At 46.7% G+C, this 16475-nt stretch overlaps 1 protein-coding gene across 2 annotated transcripts in view; it reads right to left on the bottom strand.

Moving 5' to 3' along the window:
- Positions 1-723: 723 nt before the first annotated feature.
- The window catches only part of MTURN (maturin, neural progenitor differentiation regulator homolog), a 29196-nt gene continuing 13444 nt past the window's right edge, over positions 724-16475 (bottom strand). Inside the window, exons 3-4 of one of the 2 annotated variants that reach the window (XR_008663034.1) lie at positions 4546-6283; positions 724-4380 (exon numbers count right to left, since the gene is read on the bottom strand). Coding sequence is in view for 1 of the 2 variants with exons in the window: in XM_055314627.1 (XP_055170602.1) it covers positions 6173-6283 (111 nt within the window). In the remaining variant the exon portion in view is untranslated. Of the gene's footprint in view, positions 6284-16475 lie in introns of both variants that reach the window. The other variant, XM_055314627.1, reaches the window with a different exon arrangement.

Here is a 16475-nt window from a genome sequence, read left to right as displayed (position 1 = left end):
CATTTTAAAAAGGTGATCTGCGCAAGAGATCAAATAACAGTAACAAAGAAATTCCCCCAGAAGAAAGGCTTTGCCTGGGGAAGATCCTGCCACCAGCGTGCTGAAGCCTGAGCGAGGCTCGGAATGCTTGCACACAGCCCACGGCCCAGGAGCAGTGTCTTGACAACAGCCGTGTCCCAGAGAACCAGCAGTGAAGTTATCTAACACGCACACGTACGCCTCTCTGCTGTGTCTGTTAAGGCAACCTCCACTGCTCTTAATCAAATAATGGGACTTACCACCGACTTCTGATTTACTCTTTGGATGCCACTGTTTACTGAATAACAATCACTGGGAGGAGAGCCGTGGGGAAACAGCATCATGTTGTCCCAGAGTGACCACAGGTTTCTAACTGGTGTCACAAAGTACACGTGGTACTTCGCTATGATAGAAAAAAATAGGGTCCTCGTATACACACTTCAAGTACTAGTTTGAAGGAAGACTGGAAAATCACTACCCACCAGCCACACCGGGACAGATATATTAAAGCCTCAAAACACATCCACTGCTAACATTTGAATCATGTCAGTGGTTCCTGCAAACATCCCCCCACTCCCCGGCCGCATTGTGGCAACCACAATGCTGGCTGGTGGTCCTCATTCTCTGTCCCTCGTTTGCGTCGCGTGAGGTGTCCTCTCGACCAAACACTGTGGAGGGTGGGGAAAAAAGAGGCAAACATCACCATAGTTTGGAAGGCTCTTTAATAGCAAGCGTATGGTAATTACATTGGCGGATGAGATCCTCACTCTCTGGGGAGGGAGGAAGGAGCAGACTGGACAGGGTTCCGTTTGGGATTTACACTGCTTGTGGCATCTAAAACAAAGGGCAACAATTTTTTGGCAACCCATTTCACAGTTTTGTCATTTACAAGAGATTTCTAGGAAAGGAAATATAAAGGCAAAGAAAACATACACACCCTGCATGAAACATTTTTGCCTAAGGAAAAAGAACCCCAAAACCGTTCCTTGATTTTGTTTCTCCCGTAGATGGCTAAGCTCTGCTCTCACACACAGATGAAGACTGGCTCACGGATCGTTTCCGATTTTCCCTAGAATTGATCATTTGCCTTCTCCTCTGAAGAGGTGACGTGTGTACACAGTACTGCTGTGTCTTTACCCGCCTGGCTATCAGAAGGTACTCAGAGTAAAAAAACGACCCTTCAGAAACGAAAACAAAAGAAAACAACAGGGAAAGGCAGTTTGACAAAGAACAGACTATCTGCTTTCTCGATACTGAATAACTGGAATACAGTTCTCAGTAAATTGTTTATTTTTATGTGGCTTGGCGCACGCTTTCAACTGCCCGGGTCTATCCAGCCACACGGTGCTTTAAACGAGGTTTCTAACAGGTGATGCTCATGGGCCCTCTATTTTGGTAATACAAATTTAAATAAAAATATCAGAGACAACATATTATTTAACAACTTAATCCCAGGGGAATGTGAGCATAGCTATTTTACCATGGACACCACGTTGCCATGAACACCAGAGGCTACTGGCATCCTGGCAAGTTCTCGGTATTCTGTGTAAAATCCAAAGGACTTCAGCCTATCATGTCATACCTGGTGTCCCCAAACGGAGATAACTAACTGGATCTTTGTGGAAGAGGATTAGTGTTTCATTAAAAAACAAAACAAAACAAAACAAAACACGTTAGGCTTCTCTGGTAATCTGAAGACTGAGTAATAGGCAGTGGCACCTCTTTGGGGTTAACACTCGCTATAGGGAAGAGGGATCTGCGATCCGCTGCCGTTTTTTTTTTTTAAAGATTTATTTATGACAGACAGAGAGAGAGAGAGGCGCAGAGACACAGGAGGAGGGAGAAGCAGGCTCCGTGCCGGGAGCCTGACGTGGGACTCGATCCCGGGACTCCAGGATCATGCCCTGGGCCAAAGGCAGGAGCCAGACCGCTGAGCCGCCCAGGGATCCCCCGGCTGCCGTTTTAATTGTGTTCTTTCTACAACCTGAAGCACCGTGGGGTACGTGGGCCCTGCTCTCCAGGCCTGGGGGTGGGGGGCATTCCTGACCCACGGCCTCCTCCACGCTGAGAGCAAGCACGTGTGGGTCACATCTGGCTCACGGGCTGCCCAAGGTGACTGGAGCCCACAGGTGTGTTAGCACTTTGGGAAGACGGGCTTCTCTGGCTGGCAGCTGGTTTACTGAGGAAACCTCCACCAGATTTGCAGGACACCTGCTGTCTCCTTGGCTGCGGGGTATCCGTAAAGCCACAAAGTCATCCCCGACATGGGTCTTGCCTCTCAACATGCAGGCAGTCCCTTTGAGCAAAGCCACCTCCTAGTGGGATAGCCACGAAAACAGTTCTCCTGTACCTTACGTGATACCTGTCTTCTGGCTTTTTCTTTTTTCTCTTTTTTTAAAAGAATTAGACCCTAACTCTCCCCTTCTCCCTTACTCCTTTCCTCCCACCCCAGATTAAGTCCTGCCTATTCCTAATGTGCCTCTCGAACCGTGGGAAATCAGATTTGTTCATACCAATTTCCCAACTTGTGAATTTTAATATGCAAGGTAGGTTTCTAAAACATAAATTCCGACGATGCTCTGGAAGCGCAGCTCCCCTAGGTCCATACACTTTGTGCTCTTATGAGACAGACACAATATCTAGAGATGTAGTTGTGCTGGAGGAAAGGTTTCCATTTGTCCATGAAAAATGACGGTAGCTACGAGAGGAGAGAGATTTTTCACTTAAGGACCCTGGAAAGCTAATTCTGGCACCGGACACAAGGAGAATTCCTAAATAAGAGACTTTTCATATTTGAGTCATATTTAAAAAAAAACAAAAACAAACAAACCAAAGTCCTATGTGCTGCTATGAGTCTGGGAGACGTGGGCATAACTGAACCTGGGTGGGGGCAGGCATCGTGTGGGGTCCCACCTCCCACCCCGGCTCCCTAACTCATCCTCCGGTTCCCTGAAGGGTGCAAAGTGTGCTCAGGATGACTGTCAGGCAGAGACAGTGACTAGGCCACGGTAGGAAAAACGTCTCTGAATCACTCAAAGCCTGGATCTCAAGATTTCGTAAGGTTATCACAGGCAGGACTTCACAGCTGGCCCACAGTGATCAACAGGCCGTCAATCCCCCCAAGGCGCACACACACGCTCACACGCTCGTGCACACACAATCTCTCTTTCTTTCTCTCTCTCACTTTTCTTCCTCTCTACTGGATGACATGGCAAAAAAGTCCAAGTACTGCTCTTTCCCTTTCTCCCAGCTCTGCATGCAAATTCTCCCCTCCTGGTTATGTTAAAACCTACTCTACTTCCAAAGCCACAGTCTGCCAGGGCCCAGGGAAAAGCCCTGCCTTCCGCAGACACAGCCTGCACATCTGGGGCACGTTTCTGTACCTGACGCCTGACCTTGTCCTCGTCTAAGGAATGGGAAGCCATCAGCCCCTCAGGCTCCAGGGGGTCTGGACACTCACGGATGAACAGAAACATATGCTAAGGCAGCCCTGTGGCCAGCGTCCTCAGGACAGCATCTCGGCAAGATTCCAAATCTAGTTCTTATTTCCCTAAAAAAAAGTTTCCTTGATGGAACTTTGCTCGAGCTGCTCTGCGTACACACGCACATCACAGGGCAACTGTGGAATGACAGCGGTTAAAGCAAGAAGGGCCGACACCCGTTGTTTCAGGCGAGTTAGGGGACTTGCCCAGGGTCACGCGGTCCCCGGCAGAGCCAGGCCTAGAACCCAGGTCTCTCTCCTAACTCCTCCCACGGCGCCCCCCGGCCTTCTTCGTAAGGGTTTGTGTGTCTGTGAAAGTCAGGGACCTGTCAAACCAGGGCACCGCCTGCATAACAACGCTGCCGACCCGGAGAGCTCGGCACCAGGCGGCTCTGACCCGCACACACGACCCCGCACGGAACACGGGCCAGGTGGGCGTGAGCGTGCGCACGGGCCCGTGTGGCAGCAGGTGCTGGCGGGGAGGCGCCCGATCAGAATAAAAAGGAAGTTTTAGAGGAAACGGCTCCATTCGCTAATGCCTTCTGGGATTTTTGCCATGAAAATAAGTAACATACAGTACCGTGATCCTCAGCCCCTGGGACAGAACACAGACGAGATCTCTCCTCCGCCCACCGAAAGGCTGAGTGGATCTCAGTTCAGGTTTTACGAGCAGAACGTGAACATGATAATACGCCCAAATGCATTTGGTCAAAGCCTAAACACTTTTTTCATAAAACGCGTCTTCATACCAACATCCGTTCCATTTGCAAACACACGTAATCTAGCTTTTCAGCCTCTATGTATAAAATTCCAGGTTACCTTCAAATGGAGCAAGCTAGTCAAGCTTCTTCATTTCAGTGGCAGGAGGTCATTCTTTCGGCCTATTGTGTTAAAGCAGAGGTTACCACACTTGAGTGCCAGCTACAGAACACAGCGCACCTTGAACCTGCGCTCGGGGCCGGGTGCTCACCCCACTGGATGGGACACCGAGGTTTGCTGTGGGAATGGGCTACTGGGAAGCAAAGTCATTTTCACTTGAAATTCACCTGGGTTGCTCCAAGAAAAGAAAAACGTGGTACTGAAGCATGGATGGAAACCACCGTATTGTGTTAGCCCATGACTTAAAACTGCAGGACGCTGTTTCACCGCAAGCAGCCGCGCTCTTCATGGCACCAATCAATTAGACAGAGAATGGTGAGATAATCAGGTTAATACTGATATGCCTAGAAGATACACAAGACTCCCAGAAACACTGTGCTCTCTGCTGCTGCTGTTTTTTTTTTAAGTCCCAAACTATGATAACCTAACGTGTGTATGCACATTAAAAAGATTCCCACCCCAGATGCTACATTTAGTCAAGGGTTGTGAAGGAGGCATTCTGCTCTGAGAGATCCAGAAGGGTCCAAGAAAATGAACACTTTAAATAATTTCACGTTAGCATTACAAAGGATGTCCCCTAGAAGTATTTGTTGGCTAAGTGATGACAGCAGTGTTTCCAATTATTAAGTAGCTGTTTCTGTGAGTTGTCTTAGTTTTTTTGGATCACTGAAACTTCCCCCTTTGAACCAAGCTAACCCACGGCTGAAAGATTTCCACTTTCATATCGCTTTAAAAATTCACTGCAGTTAGATCCCTCGAAGCACTTGACAATTTTTTCAATAAATTATACAGTGGGGGATCCTTTTCTTGACCTTTTTTTTTTTTAAGGAACAAAAGACAAATTAAAAAAGTAAAGAAGGATTACATCATATTTTTAAAAAATTTTATCCTGGTTTATTTCCCCATTAAATTTATCTATGGCTTCAAAGTTTAAGTGGCACTTGGATTCTGAATGTTTTCATGATTTAACAAGTTGCCATCTGGTTATAAAGAGAGAACGTAAATGTTTCATTTCATATGTGGGACGGTTTATAAACATTTTAAAGAAATCAATAATTTATGTCACCCCATTTATATTTGCCACTCTTGGATTGTAAAAGTGGCTTTGGAATTAGCATGTTTTAAAATAACCGAACATGCAAGTAATGTTTCTACTAACCATGAACCAGTTGCTATCTATCCAGGTAACTCAGTAACGGCAGGACACTTCGACAAAGGCTTCTCTGCCTCTCTTCCCCTCTTCATCCAAAGCTAAGTGATTATCCTTTCCTGCCCTTGTATTTGCACTTGTGCAGTTTAATGACTAGATATTAAAACCCATGCTTCATAAGCAAATTCCTTCACTTACGGACACTTAAAAAGTACGTAAAAAGTGCAGACTGCATTTCTTCTCTGTCATGCTTTCCCTCCATAATGTCACCTGTGAGGACTCAAAACATATCCTTAATACATTCAGAGTTCTCTACATTCGAGTCAGCGAATGGTAGTTCTCCGACACAAGCTCAAGAGAGAACAGTCAGCCACAAAATGGGACTCTAAATTCAAAATGGCAAAGGCTACCGAGACAACCCCATAGAAACCCACTGAAACGGGAGTAAAATTCAGGTCACTTCTGAGCAAAGCTCATCCCAGATATTTTGTGGTCAATAAAAAGGTACTTAGTTCTAATTTGGATGCTGGGAGTCAGATGTCCTGTTTCGAAGTGCTAATGCAAAATGCTAACCCAGGAGCACGCGACCCCACCTCAGGTACCAGGGGGTTCACTCTCCTTCTTAGACGGGAGCCCTTGCAAGGTTACTGCTGACTGACCCCCATTTGGGGGTGGTCCGCCTCTGGCTCCTCCTCTTCCACGTCTGCACTGTACTCTTCAAACGCATCATCATCTGCATCCGGAAGCCCCAGTAACTGGAGGAGAGAGAAGAGAACCAGCCATGAGTGCCAAAAGGCCCACGGGCAGGAAGGTGACCAAAGTCATCTGATTCAAATTCAGCAGCACTTTTTTTGTGTTGTTGTTTTTTTTAAGATTTTTAATTTATTTATCCATGAGAGACACAGAGAGAGGCAGAGACATAGGCAGAGGGAGAAACAGGCTCCATGCAGGAAATCCTGAGGATCACACCCTGAGCCAAAGGAAGATGTTCAACCGCTGAGCTACCCAGGTGTCCCTAAATTCAGCAGCAGGACTTAGCACAGCAGCTATGTATTTCCCACTGGAATCAACCATCCGTACAACTATTTTTATAAACATATTGGATGAAATGTCAATTGTTCAAAGGATCAGTGCCCAAAGGGTCATGTTTTTTTGAGGAGCCTGGAGACTCTCTACTTTTAAGTATCAAAACATGGAACCACACATCACCAATGTACAATAATATAGTATCTGTGCACGCGCACACACACACACACACACACACACATCTGGGATGTCAGCAGTAGTACAATGAACAATGCTGACTGTTCCATCAATACATCAAAAATCTACCCTCTAGATTTTCTTCCCTAAAACCATGTGCTGCTAGTATTTATAACACACATAGAAAAATGTGAAAACCACTGAAATGTTTAATTTTTTGGTTAAATTACAGTGCATCTGTTAGATGGGATCTTATATACCTACTTAAGATAGTATTTTTAGTAACGATATAAAAACATGCTCATACCTGTAAAGAGAGCATGGTTAAAAACTGCATCTTTACCACGATAACAGATTTCTTAAAATTTATATACAAGTGCATAGAAAAAAAGACTTCCATCAAATACATCCAAATTTTAAGAGTACTGTCTTAGACAGTGTAGTGATGGGTAAATTTTTTCCTTTCTATCTTTTTGTATTTTCCAAATGCTCTATGATTATCATCAGGGAAATTCACAATAAATACACGGTAAACATTTCCTTAAAGCACCGATTGGTCTTTGCTTGGAAACTGAGTGCTGTCTGCCAGGCCTGATTTACATGAATGAAAAGCCCTGGTGCTGGCAGAAAGCTGTGGCCTTGGGTACTCCTGGGCCCTGCCCATGATCACAGTGCTTCCACCCCACAGCTCCTCCATGAGATTTGCAGTCTACACGTGGCCCTGACATTCTCACACGGTGGCCCTCTTGGTTGGTCACTCTCAGGCAACTTGGCTGAACGGTCCTATGATCCAAACTAACTGCATTAAGCCATTGTAATAAGATAGACCATCCTGCTTACTTTGCATTGCCTCCCTTGTGTCGGGCGACCCCTGGTCCTTCTTCCCCTCCTCCCTTGCCCAAATGCTTAAATGAGGAAATACATCCCCATGGAAATAATGCCTCTCCCCTGAAGTTCTTGAACCCTGACTCTTGCAGGTCTCACACAGCCCTACGATCGCACTCAGCTCAAGAACATCTACCAGGCCCTCGGTCATATTATCTATCAGTGTGGCCTAGCAAGGCAGTCGTGGCCAGCTGCAGACACACTCTTTTACCATAGAGCCTGGAGGGCTGCAGCTGTCTCAAAGAGCCACAGTTGCCTTGGAGGAGTGGAGCAGGAGGGGCGCATCTCCGCCAGCCTGCACAGTGTGGGGGCAATCACAAGGATGCTGGGGGAAGCGAGAAGCCCCTTTCTCCTGCTGCTGTCGCCCTCTCACATCGCAGTGAAACGAGCAAAATGTAAATTTTGCCTCTAAGGAGAGAGAAAAGGGGAGCCTGGGTGGCTCAGTTGGTTAAGTGTCTGCCTTTGGCTCAGGTCATGATCCTAGGGTTGTGGGATTCCCTGCTCAGCGGGGAACCTGCTTCTCCCTCTCCCGTTCCCCCTGCTTGTGCACTCTCCCTATCGAATAAATAAATAAAATGTGTAAAAAAATAGAGAGAAAAGATGGCTACAATGAACACCGATGGTGAGTGTTCTGATGCTCCATTTTTATTTGAAGAGCTGCTTGGTGACACAGCAAGGTCAAAGCGTCGAATGGGTGATAATATTTAAATCATTGATAAAACAGAAATGTTTTTGCCCCTACTGAGAACCCGAGAATCACCTAAATGCCCACAGAAGATGCATTAATTCAACAATAAATGGGACTCCTCACTGCACTGAAGGGGGATACCCCTTAAAAGAGGAACGGTCAATGGGTTCTCTCTCACTTAACAAATCTTACAGGTAGCAGCTGCCTGAAGCCCTGGGTTGGGGATTCCAAAGCTCAGTGGGAAAGAGAATGGTCAATCAGCCATGGCGGATATGGGTAAAGAGGGTGCAGTTGAGGCATGCACCTACACATATGCCATCTTGTCCTAAGGACTTGTGTCACTGATTATATTTTTTCATAATACACTTGAGTAATTCACATGGACTCAAACCATATGTACCCCTCAATATCCTCCTCTCCTCTCCTTAGGCTGGTTTGTAGAAGAGGTTCCAGTGAGCCAAGCATGAAACCATTACCACATCTCTCCCCCTCTCTCCTCTTCCTAGCTCTCTACCTTACCTCTGGTGTGAATCCAAAGCACATACTTTTAGGTCTAGAGCATCAGCACATATGAGGCCCTTCCCTTTGGTGGGAAATACTTTGATGCCACTTCTAGAACTGCCCACTCCCTACCCTTACAGGAGGAAGAAAGAACAGAAGCAATTCTCAATGGCCTTCCTGACTTCCAAGGCGCCTTAGTCCAGGGCCTGCAGATAACTGAGAGGCTGTGTGAAAAAGGTACTGGACCAGGCATCCAGAAGCCAGGGCTCTACTTGGAGACCTATGCCAAGTCATCACCTTTGCTGAGCCTCAGTGTCCTTCTCTGTAAAGTGAGAACCATGACATCTGCTCTATGTCTAGAGAGACTACAGAGATTAAGTGAGAAAGTGAATGTGGCGATGGTCTGTAAACTATAGAACCTTATGTAAATTAGTTAGGTTATATTGTCTTAGCTTCTCATTTTAAAGCACAGAAGTTCAGTTATTCAAGGGGAGTTACGGCTACATCGGTAGACTACCTCCAGCCCCCGTTTCTCCCTCTCCCTTCAGCTGTGCTTGCTTTTGGACCAGCTCACTGCAGATCAGTACTACAACAAGCAGGAAGAGAAAAACTCAATTCTATTAGCCTCCTCACTTGATTCTCAGACTCACACTCAGCACGCCCTTCAACAAACCAATCTGATCGTGCTGCAGATTTAATAATGATGGTTAATATTGGTTACGTTACTATCTGCTAGGCATGGAGTTAGGCAGCCTTACATGTATTATTAATTCCATTAGTCCCCCTAATAGTCCTATGGGGTAGGTATTATCCCCTTATTACAGATAAGACCTCGAGAGGCTGAGTAAGTCACACAGAGTTACCCAGTAAGTGTCAGAGCGAGAATTCAAACCCAGGCCACCAGATCACAGACTACAACCTAACCACCAGGTACCCAGAAGATTCCCTTCTAGCTGTCAATGCTGTTCCTATAGCTGGAGGCATCAATGTTTTCTACTGAGTAGTATAACTTATCTTATATAAGGTATATACTTTTAAAAAAGTCATTGTGCAATATTAATGTCTACATCCATGAGTATGTACAATTGGAAAAAGCACAGAGGAGAACAAAAAAATCACTAGAACCATAATTTGCCTGGAATTGCAAAAAGTACCACATAGACATGCAACAATCCAGCATTCTCACCTCTGTCTCTATTCCCATCTATGGCAAGTTAAGTCGACATTTAACTTCTGGATCCATTTTGTTTTAAAGTAGGCTCCACACCCTCACAACCCTGAGATCAAGACCTGAGCTGAGGTCAAGAATTAGACCCTTAACCTACTGAGCCACACAGGTACCCCTGGATCCAATTTTTTTTTAATCCTTGTAATTTTTATTTATTTATTTATTTATTCATTCATTCATTCATTCATTCATTCAAGCCAGGGGGGGGGGCGGGCAGAGACACAGGCAGAGGGAGAAGCAGGCCCCATGCAGGGAGCCTGATGTGGGACTTGATCCGGGGACTCCAGGATCATGTGCTGAGCCACCCAGGCGTCCCATGGATCCAAATTTTTAACAGTCAAGACGATATGTCAGAGGCAGGAATACAAACAGACTGGTAAGAATCCTAGGGTCCGGGGATCCCTGGGTGGCTCAGCGGTTTGGCGCCTGCCTTTGGCCCAGGGCGCAATCCTGGAGTCCCGGGATCGAGTCCCGCATCAGGCTTCTAGCATGGAGCCTGCTTCTCCCTCTGCCTGTATCTCTGCCTCTCTCTCTCTCTCTCTCTCTCTCTCTCTGTCTGTCTATCATGAATAAATTAAAAAAAAAAGAATCCTGGGGTCCTTGCTTTTACTGTATGCATAAGAAAAGGAGACAGGCCAAGAAATCCTATCTGGTACATTTAAATTACTTCTAATAGTTATAATCATTAATTCTGTTCAGTACAATATTTTCCATTGATTGGAGAAAAATCTTTATGCTACCTCTGAACAATGGTGTTGGCATTTCCAGGGGTTTGCTGTGCATGAAGCTGCCTTTGGGCAACCTGTGATCACATAAACCTTTTGCGGCCCACGAACCCAAACAGGGCCATACTTGAAAGGTAGAAATGCCAACCCTCGAGAATAAAAGTTCTTTAGACCCAGGAGAATATCAATGATCTTCAGGGACTCACTCCAGGTCTATTAGAAAGTGGCAGAAATGAGTTGAGGACACATGTAGCTGGCATTTCACATCTGCTGTCTCCAAAGGTGGCCTTTGCTCAGTGCAGAGAGCTAGAATGTGTCTATGGAAGAAAGGGAGACGAGGTCTCTGCCTTGGAGAGCACAGTTGATTAGCTAGGGTGCTTTCAGGAAGTGTCTTGTGGCTTGTGGCTACAGAGGTCCCTGGAACGTCCTACCAGAGGACTCCTCGGAGCACTTTACTACTTATGTGATTCACCCAGAGGTCTACTTACAATGTGGATTCTGATTCAGCTGGTCTCAGGTGTGAACTGAAGTTCTGCATTTCTAACAAGCTCCCAGGTGATGGGAACACTACTGATCCAAAACCCACCCTCTGAGTATTACCCTAAACTTTGGGGAATTTGCGACTATTTATCTTAATGATCAATGATGCTAAGTGGTACCAGGAAACCTACAACGAGATCCTGGTCGGTCTGTCTTCTTGATACTAGGAAAAAAGGGGTAGGTGGCCAGATGGATATAAGACCCAAATGGGCAAGACTAGTAGGTACTCTCTTACTTTCAGGGGCAATTGTATTTCCTAAAAAGTACATGTTTGAAATTTCATACATGAGCAGCAAACAAAAGCTATGATAAACATATCAACATAAAATGTCTTTTCCTAAAACCCACATGATTGCATAATCTTCTCTTATCAGACTTTCTGACCCACTGGGGCAGCTTCCCACAGGTGGATTCTTCCTCCAGGTTCTCAACCAGGTGGTAAGAGTGGATGCAAGAATTCGCCTTTTTCTGGGTCATGATAGGCTTTCCTGTGGGGTTTAATCTCTGGCTCCTCAGCCTTCAGTGGTAAACTGAAAATATTAATTTCACTCAGGCCAGCCAGCTAGAACTAGGGGAATTTTTCTGGTAGAAGTGTCTCTGCGTTTTGGAAGAAAAAACATGGGGTTGGAACAGCAACTTCAGGGAGGGGATGAAGGCCAAGGAGAGCAAGAAAACAGGGGGGAACCACGGGTTCTAACTCCAGGTAGGGCCATCAAAGCAACATCAACCGAACAGCACACAAAGTTGTCATAACAACAGATGCCCCATGACCTGAATATCCACAGCGCTAGTATGAGGAGGAGGAGTAATAGTCCAGGATAAAATAAAATAAAATAAAATAAAGCTTTGAGAGAAACTGAAAGGGCACCGATAAGGTTTGATTTTGCAGCTAAAGTGGAAATGGTAAGCTCTCTCTTCGCTAGTGAAGTGTTTTTTAACCAGGGGAAGCCTGTCAGTTGTCAATAAATAAAAGATATGAAGACTCAGAGGCAAAATATAAGTGGCGCCATCACCATTATTTAGATCCATAACTACAATTTTTTTTATCTAGCTCAATCATGCGATGACCAGCCATGTCAACCAAGGGCCACTTAAACAAGAAAAATGTTAAGACTCCAACGATTCTCCAATTCACATTTTTCAAGGCTCTTGATGGGTGTCTCTGAGGCTGTTGCTGGTTGCACAGCAGAGATAAACCCGCCTGTTCCAGATGCCAATGACAGCCTGCTTGGCGCTGCCATTGGCATTACGTGTACCGTTTGGATAGGACGTTCCGGCAAGAACGAGGCCCATGCTAGGAGGCCCCTGGAGTAGGAGCTGAATATGTGTCCCTCTGGGAGGCAAGCTGCCCCACTGCACGCAGAGTCACGTATTCACCCAATGAATCAGAACCTGAGATGAACCTCAGCAGTATGGATGGGCTTTGACAGTTCTTTGTCAGGAGTTCTTTGTGCTCCTAATCTGATTTTGAAGCTCCACATGAATCCACAAGACAGCAAAACGGGTATGACCCCCATTTTAAAGATGGGGACCCTGAGGTCAGGTGACCTGCTAGAGGCTGCAACGGCATGGGAGCCAGACAGGCCAGGGCAGGGTTGAGCCACTCACCTCCACCCAGGGGGCATCTCTGAGGAATCTGAGCCACGGGGCCCTGATGTGCCCTTCTAGACCTTCTTGGCCTCAGGTCTCCTCCCCTCTGAGCTCGTCTGGATCCTGCCATGTCTTCAGGTCTCAACTTGTCAGGAAGCTGCGGCCTGGCTCTTCGTTCCTTGGTGAGCCCACTTGCCTCTAATATTCCTAGCCCATCTTTTTTTTTTTTTTTTAAGATTTTATTTATTTATTCATGAGAGACAGAGAGGCAGAGACACAGGCAGAGGGAGAAGCAGGCTCCATGCAGGGAGCCCGATGTGGGACTCGATCCTGGGACTCCAGGATCACGTCCTGGGCCGAAGGCAGGCACTAAACCGCTGAGCCACCCAGGGATCCCCCTATTTCTAGCCCTTCTTACACACTGTAGACAATAGGTTTGGGGAAAAAAGTACCATGGAGAGTGTTTTCTGTGACATCACTGAAAATCTAGAAAATACAGAAAAGAAGAAGTATGGGCCACAACCCTGTCACCCAGAAACTCTTTGGTCGTATGCCCTTCCAGGGGACGGGAGCTTCCGTTTGTCCTCCCTGCAGGACCAGCATCTAACCAGTGAGGTGCATGGATCAAGTACTAAATGGATGTTTATTCTTTTGCCAAAACCAATGTTGATAAACTTTTGCCTATAATACCCCAACTATACCTCTTAAAAAATCCCTTATCTCAGCTGGATGCTTTTGCTCAAGCATGTGTTGAAATCACTTAGCAATAGTTTTCTTTCTCCAACAAAAAATCTAAGAATCCTACAAAAGGTTTCACTAAGTCCTACTCACTTCCCAACAACATTTTGCCTCGTGTCCTGGTCCCATCCAGATCACTGCCAGCATTTATTCAGGGCTTATCCTGTGTAATGTGCTGTACTAAGTACCTGACAAGAATTGCATCATTTAATCTTCATAGATCTCTGTGGTATCTATCAACACTGGTTTCCTAATTTTACAAATGAAGGAACTAAGAAACAGAGAGGGGAAGTGACTTGGCTAAGGACACGCAGCCAGCAAGTGCCAGAGCGGCTTGCCCACAAAGCTTGGGTTCCTCAACATGTAGTCTCCTGAGTCCACATAACTAGGTAAAGAGACCACAAACAACACCCTGTACTACGTGGTCACTAATGTCCCCTCAGGAAGTATTTCCCCAAAGTGGAGTGAGCACAGCAGGGAATGGGACTCCTTTGCTTATTCTGCACAGTATCTAGGAGAGTGTCTGGACCGAAATAAGTGCTCCGCCTTGGAACATGTATGTTTTTGTGGCTGTCTCGCCTACCAGAAAGTCAGCTCCTTGAGGGCAAGAGCTGGGCACTGTATCCTGCCCCTCACTCTCCAAAGTAGTGCTTTGGCAAATAGCAAACAGTCCATATATTTTGTTGAAAACGTGACAAAGAAATAGAGAAAAAAGAGGAGGCGTGAGATGGGGAAAAGGAATAAAACAAAACCAAAGGTTTCCTGCTTTTCAAATCCAACAGCTTTTTTCATGAGTCCAGGAAGGCTTTGACCGTGACACTGCTTGTATTGGTGGGAGGAAGGCACACAAAAGAGGAGAAGGGGGAAGAGCACAGTGTGGGCCAAGTTGGCAGAAAGACCGAGCACTAAAGTGGCATCCCAGCCTTTCGGGCAGGATGGCTAAGGAGCCCAGAAGATGACCCCAACCCTCTGGCCCATGCACACAGGAGCGTACAAGCTTCAGCAAAGTTCACGGACTCTGCTTGGCTGAAGCCCCAAAAGGTGGCAGCAGCAGGAGATCAACAGACAGGTGCTGATCTTTCTGGAGAGCCTGCACAGGGCAGGGGCTGGTGATGGGCTGGCCAAGGGGAAACAAGGATGCAAAGCCACGGGTGAGGCTGTTCTAAGATGAAAGTGGAAAGACCCTCCGTCCCCCACCATGGTTTTCCCAACTATAAACAAAAAGCAGCTACACGGGTTGATCAGCCTACCACACGTGTCCGGGGAGGTGATGTACTCAAGCTTACCTGCTTGATAACCCTGTAGCATTTGGGTATATGTTACTTTGACAGACACTTTCTTTGTTTTTTGTTTTTTTTTAAGCTTATTTATTTATTGAGAGAGAGAAAATGCGCCTGCACCAGAGAGAGAGAGGGAGGGAGGGCGAGAGTGTGCACACACGTGCACAGCAGGAGTGAGGCGCAGGGGGAGAGGGAGAAGCCGACTCCCCACTGAGCAGGGAGCTTGATGCCGGCTCTAACCCGAGACCCCAGGATCATGACCTGAGTCAAAGGCAGGTAGTTAACCTACTGAGCCACCCAAGTGCTCTCAACAGACACTTTCAACCCCCACAGCAACAAGCCCTTTTGCTGGGTCTTCTTTCCTTTTTTTTTTTTAAGATTTTATTTATTTATTTGACAGAAAGAGACAGCATTAGCAGGGGGAGCAGCAGGCAAATGGAGAGGGAGAGGGAGAAGCAGACTCCTCGCAGAGCAGGGAGCCCGATGCAGGGCTCCATCCCAGGACCCTGGGGATCATGACTTGAGCAGAAACCAAGTGTTAGGTGCTTAACCGACTGAGCCACCCAGGCGCCTCGCTGTATCTTATTTCTAAACACAGAGCTTGGGGATCCCTGGGTGGCGCAGCGGTTTGGCGCCTGCCTTTGGCCCAGGGCGCGATCCTGGAGACTCGGGATCGAATCCCACGTCGGGCTCCCAGTGCATGGAGCCTGCTTCTCCCTCTGCCTGTGTCTCTGCCTCTCTCTCTCTCTGTGACTATCATAAATAAATAAAAAAAAATTAAAAAAAAATAAACACAAAGCTCCCTTATGTAAAACCAACAGAAAGCAGTCGTGGGAAGAACCACACCGCTGAGTGGAGGGGAAGAGGGTGAAAGTTTCCCAGGGACATCCAGCAGCCCCTCATTGTGGTCTCTAACACTCCCTGAATCATCCAACCTGGGACCCATCTTGGCTGAGGGAAACCCAAAGCCCTGCTTGCACTCCACCTTCCCTGACTCTGAGAAGGTGCTTCCCACCCAACTCTACCTGAGGGGCAGAAAAGGCCCTGCCAGAGGGTGCCTGGTACATAAAAATGTCAAGAGCAATGGGCTGCTGTACTGGGAGCAGGGCCCCACCTTGGATGTAAGGTTCTGCTTTAGAAAGGAACCCTCGAAATCCAACGACAACATCAGATTGAGCCTGTGTGTCTCTGGCACAGCAGCAGCAGAATCTGAAAGAAGGAGCACCTGGGTGGCTCAGTGGTTGAGCGTCTGTCTTTGGCCCAGGGCATGATCCGAGGGTCCTGGGATCGAGTCCTGCATCCGGCTCCCCACAGGGAGCCTGCTTCTCCCTCTGCCTGTGTCTCTGCCTCTCTGTGTGTCTCTCGTGAATAAATAAAATCTTAAAAAAAAAAAAAAAGGAATCTGAAGGAAAATGTTCAAACAATCCACTTGCTTTCAGCTGTGCATCTGGATTTCTTTGGAGCGTGTGTTTTTCTTTCCATTTACTGTGGCTGCCTGGTTGCCAAACTACGGCCAGGTCTTCTTGGTAAAGAGAAACAGCAAAATGAGTTCTGGCGAGAGCTCGCCTT

This window comes from Nyctereutes procyonoides, unplaced genomic scaffold (genome assembly GCF_905146905.1).
Source record: "Nyctereutes procyonoides isolate TBG_1078 unplaced genomic scaffold, NYPRO_anot_genome, whole genome shotgun sequence".
NCBI lineage: Eukaryota > Metazoa > Chordata > Mammalia > Carnivora > Canidae > Nyctereutes > Nyctereutes procyonoides.
The sequence above is the reverse complement of the archived record's forward strand: the minus strand, read 5'-3'. Positions and strand labels throughout refer to the sequence as shown.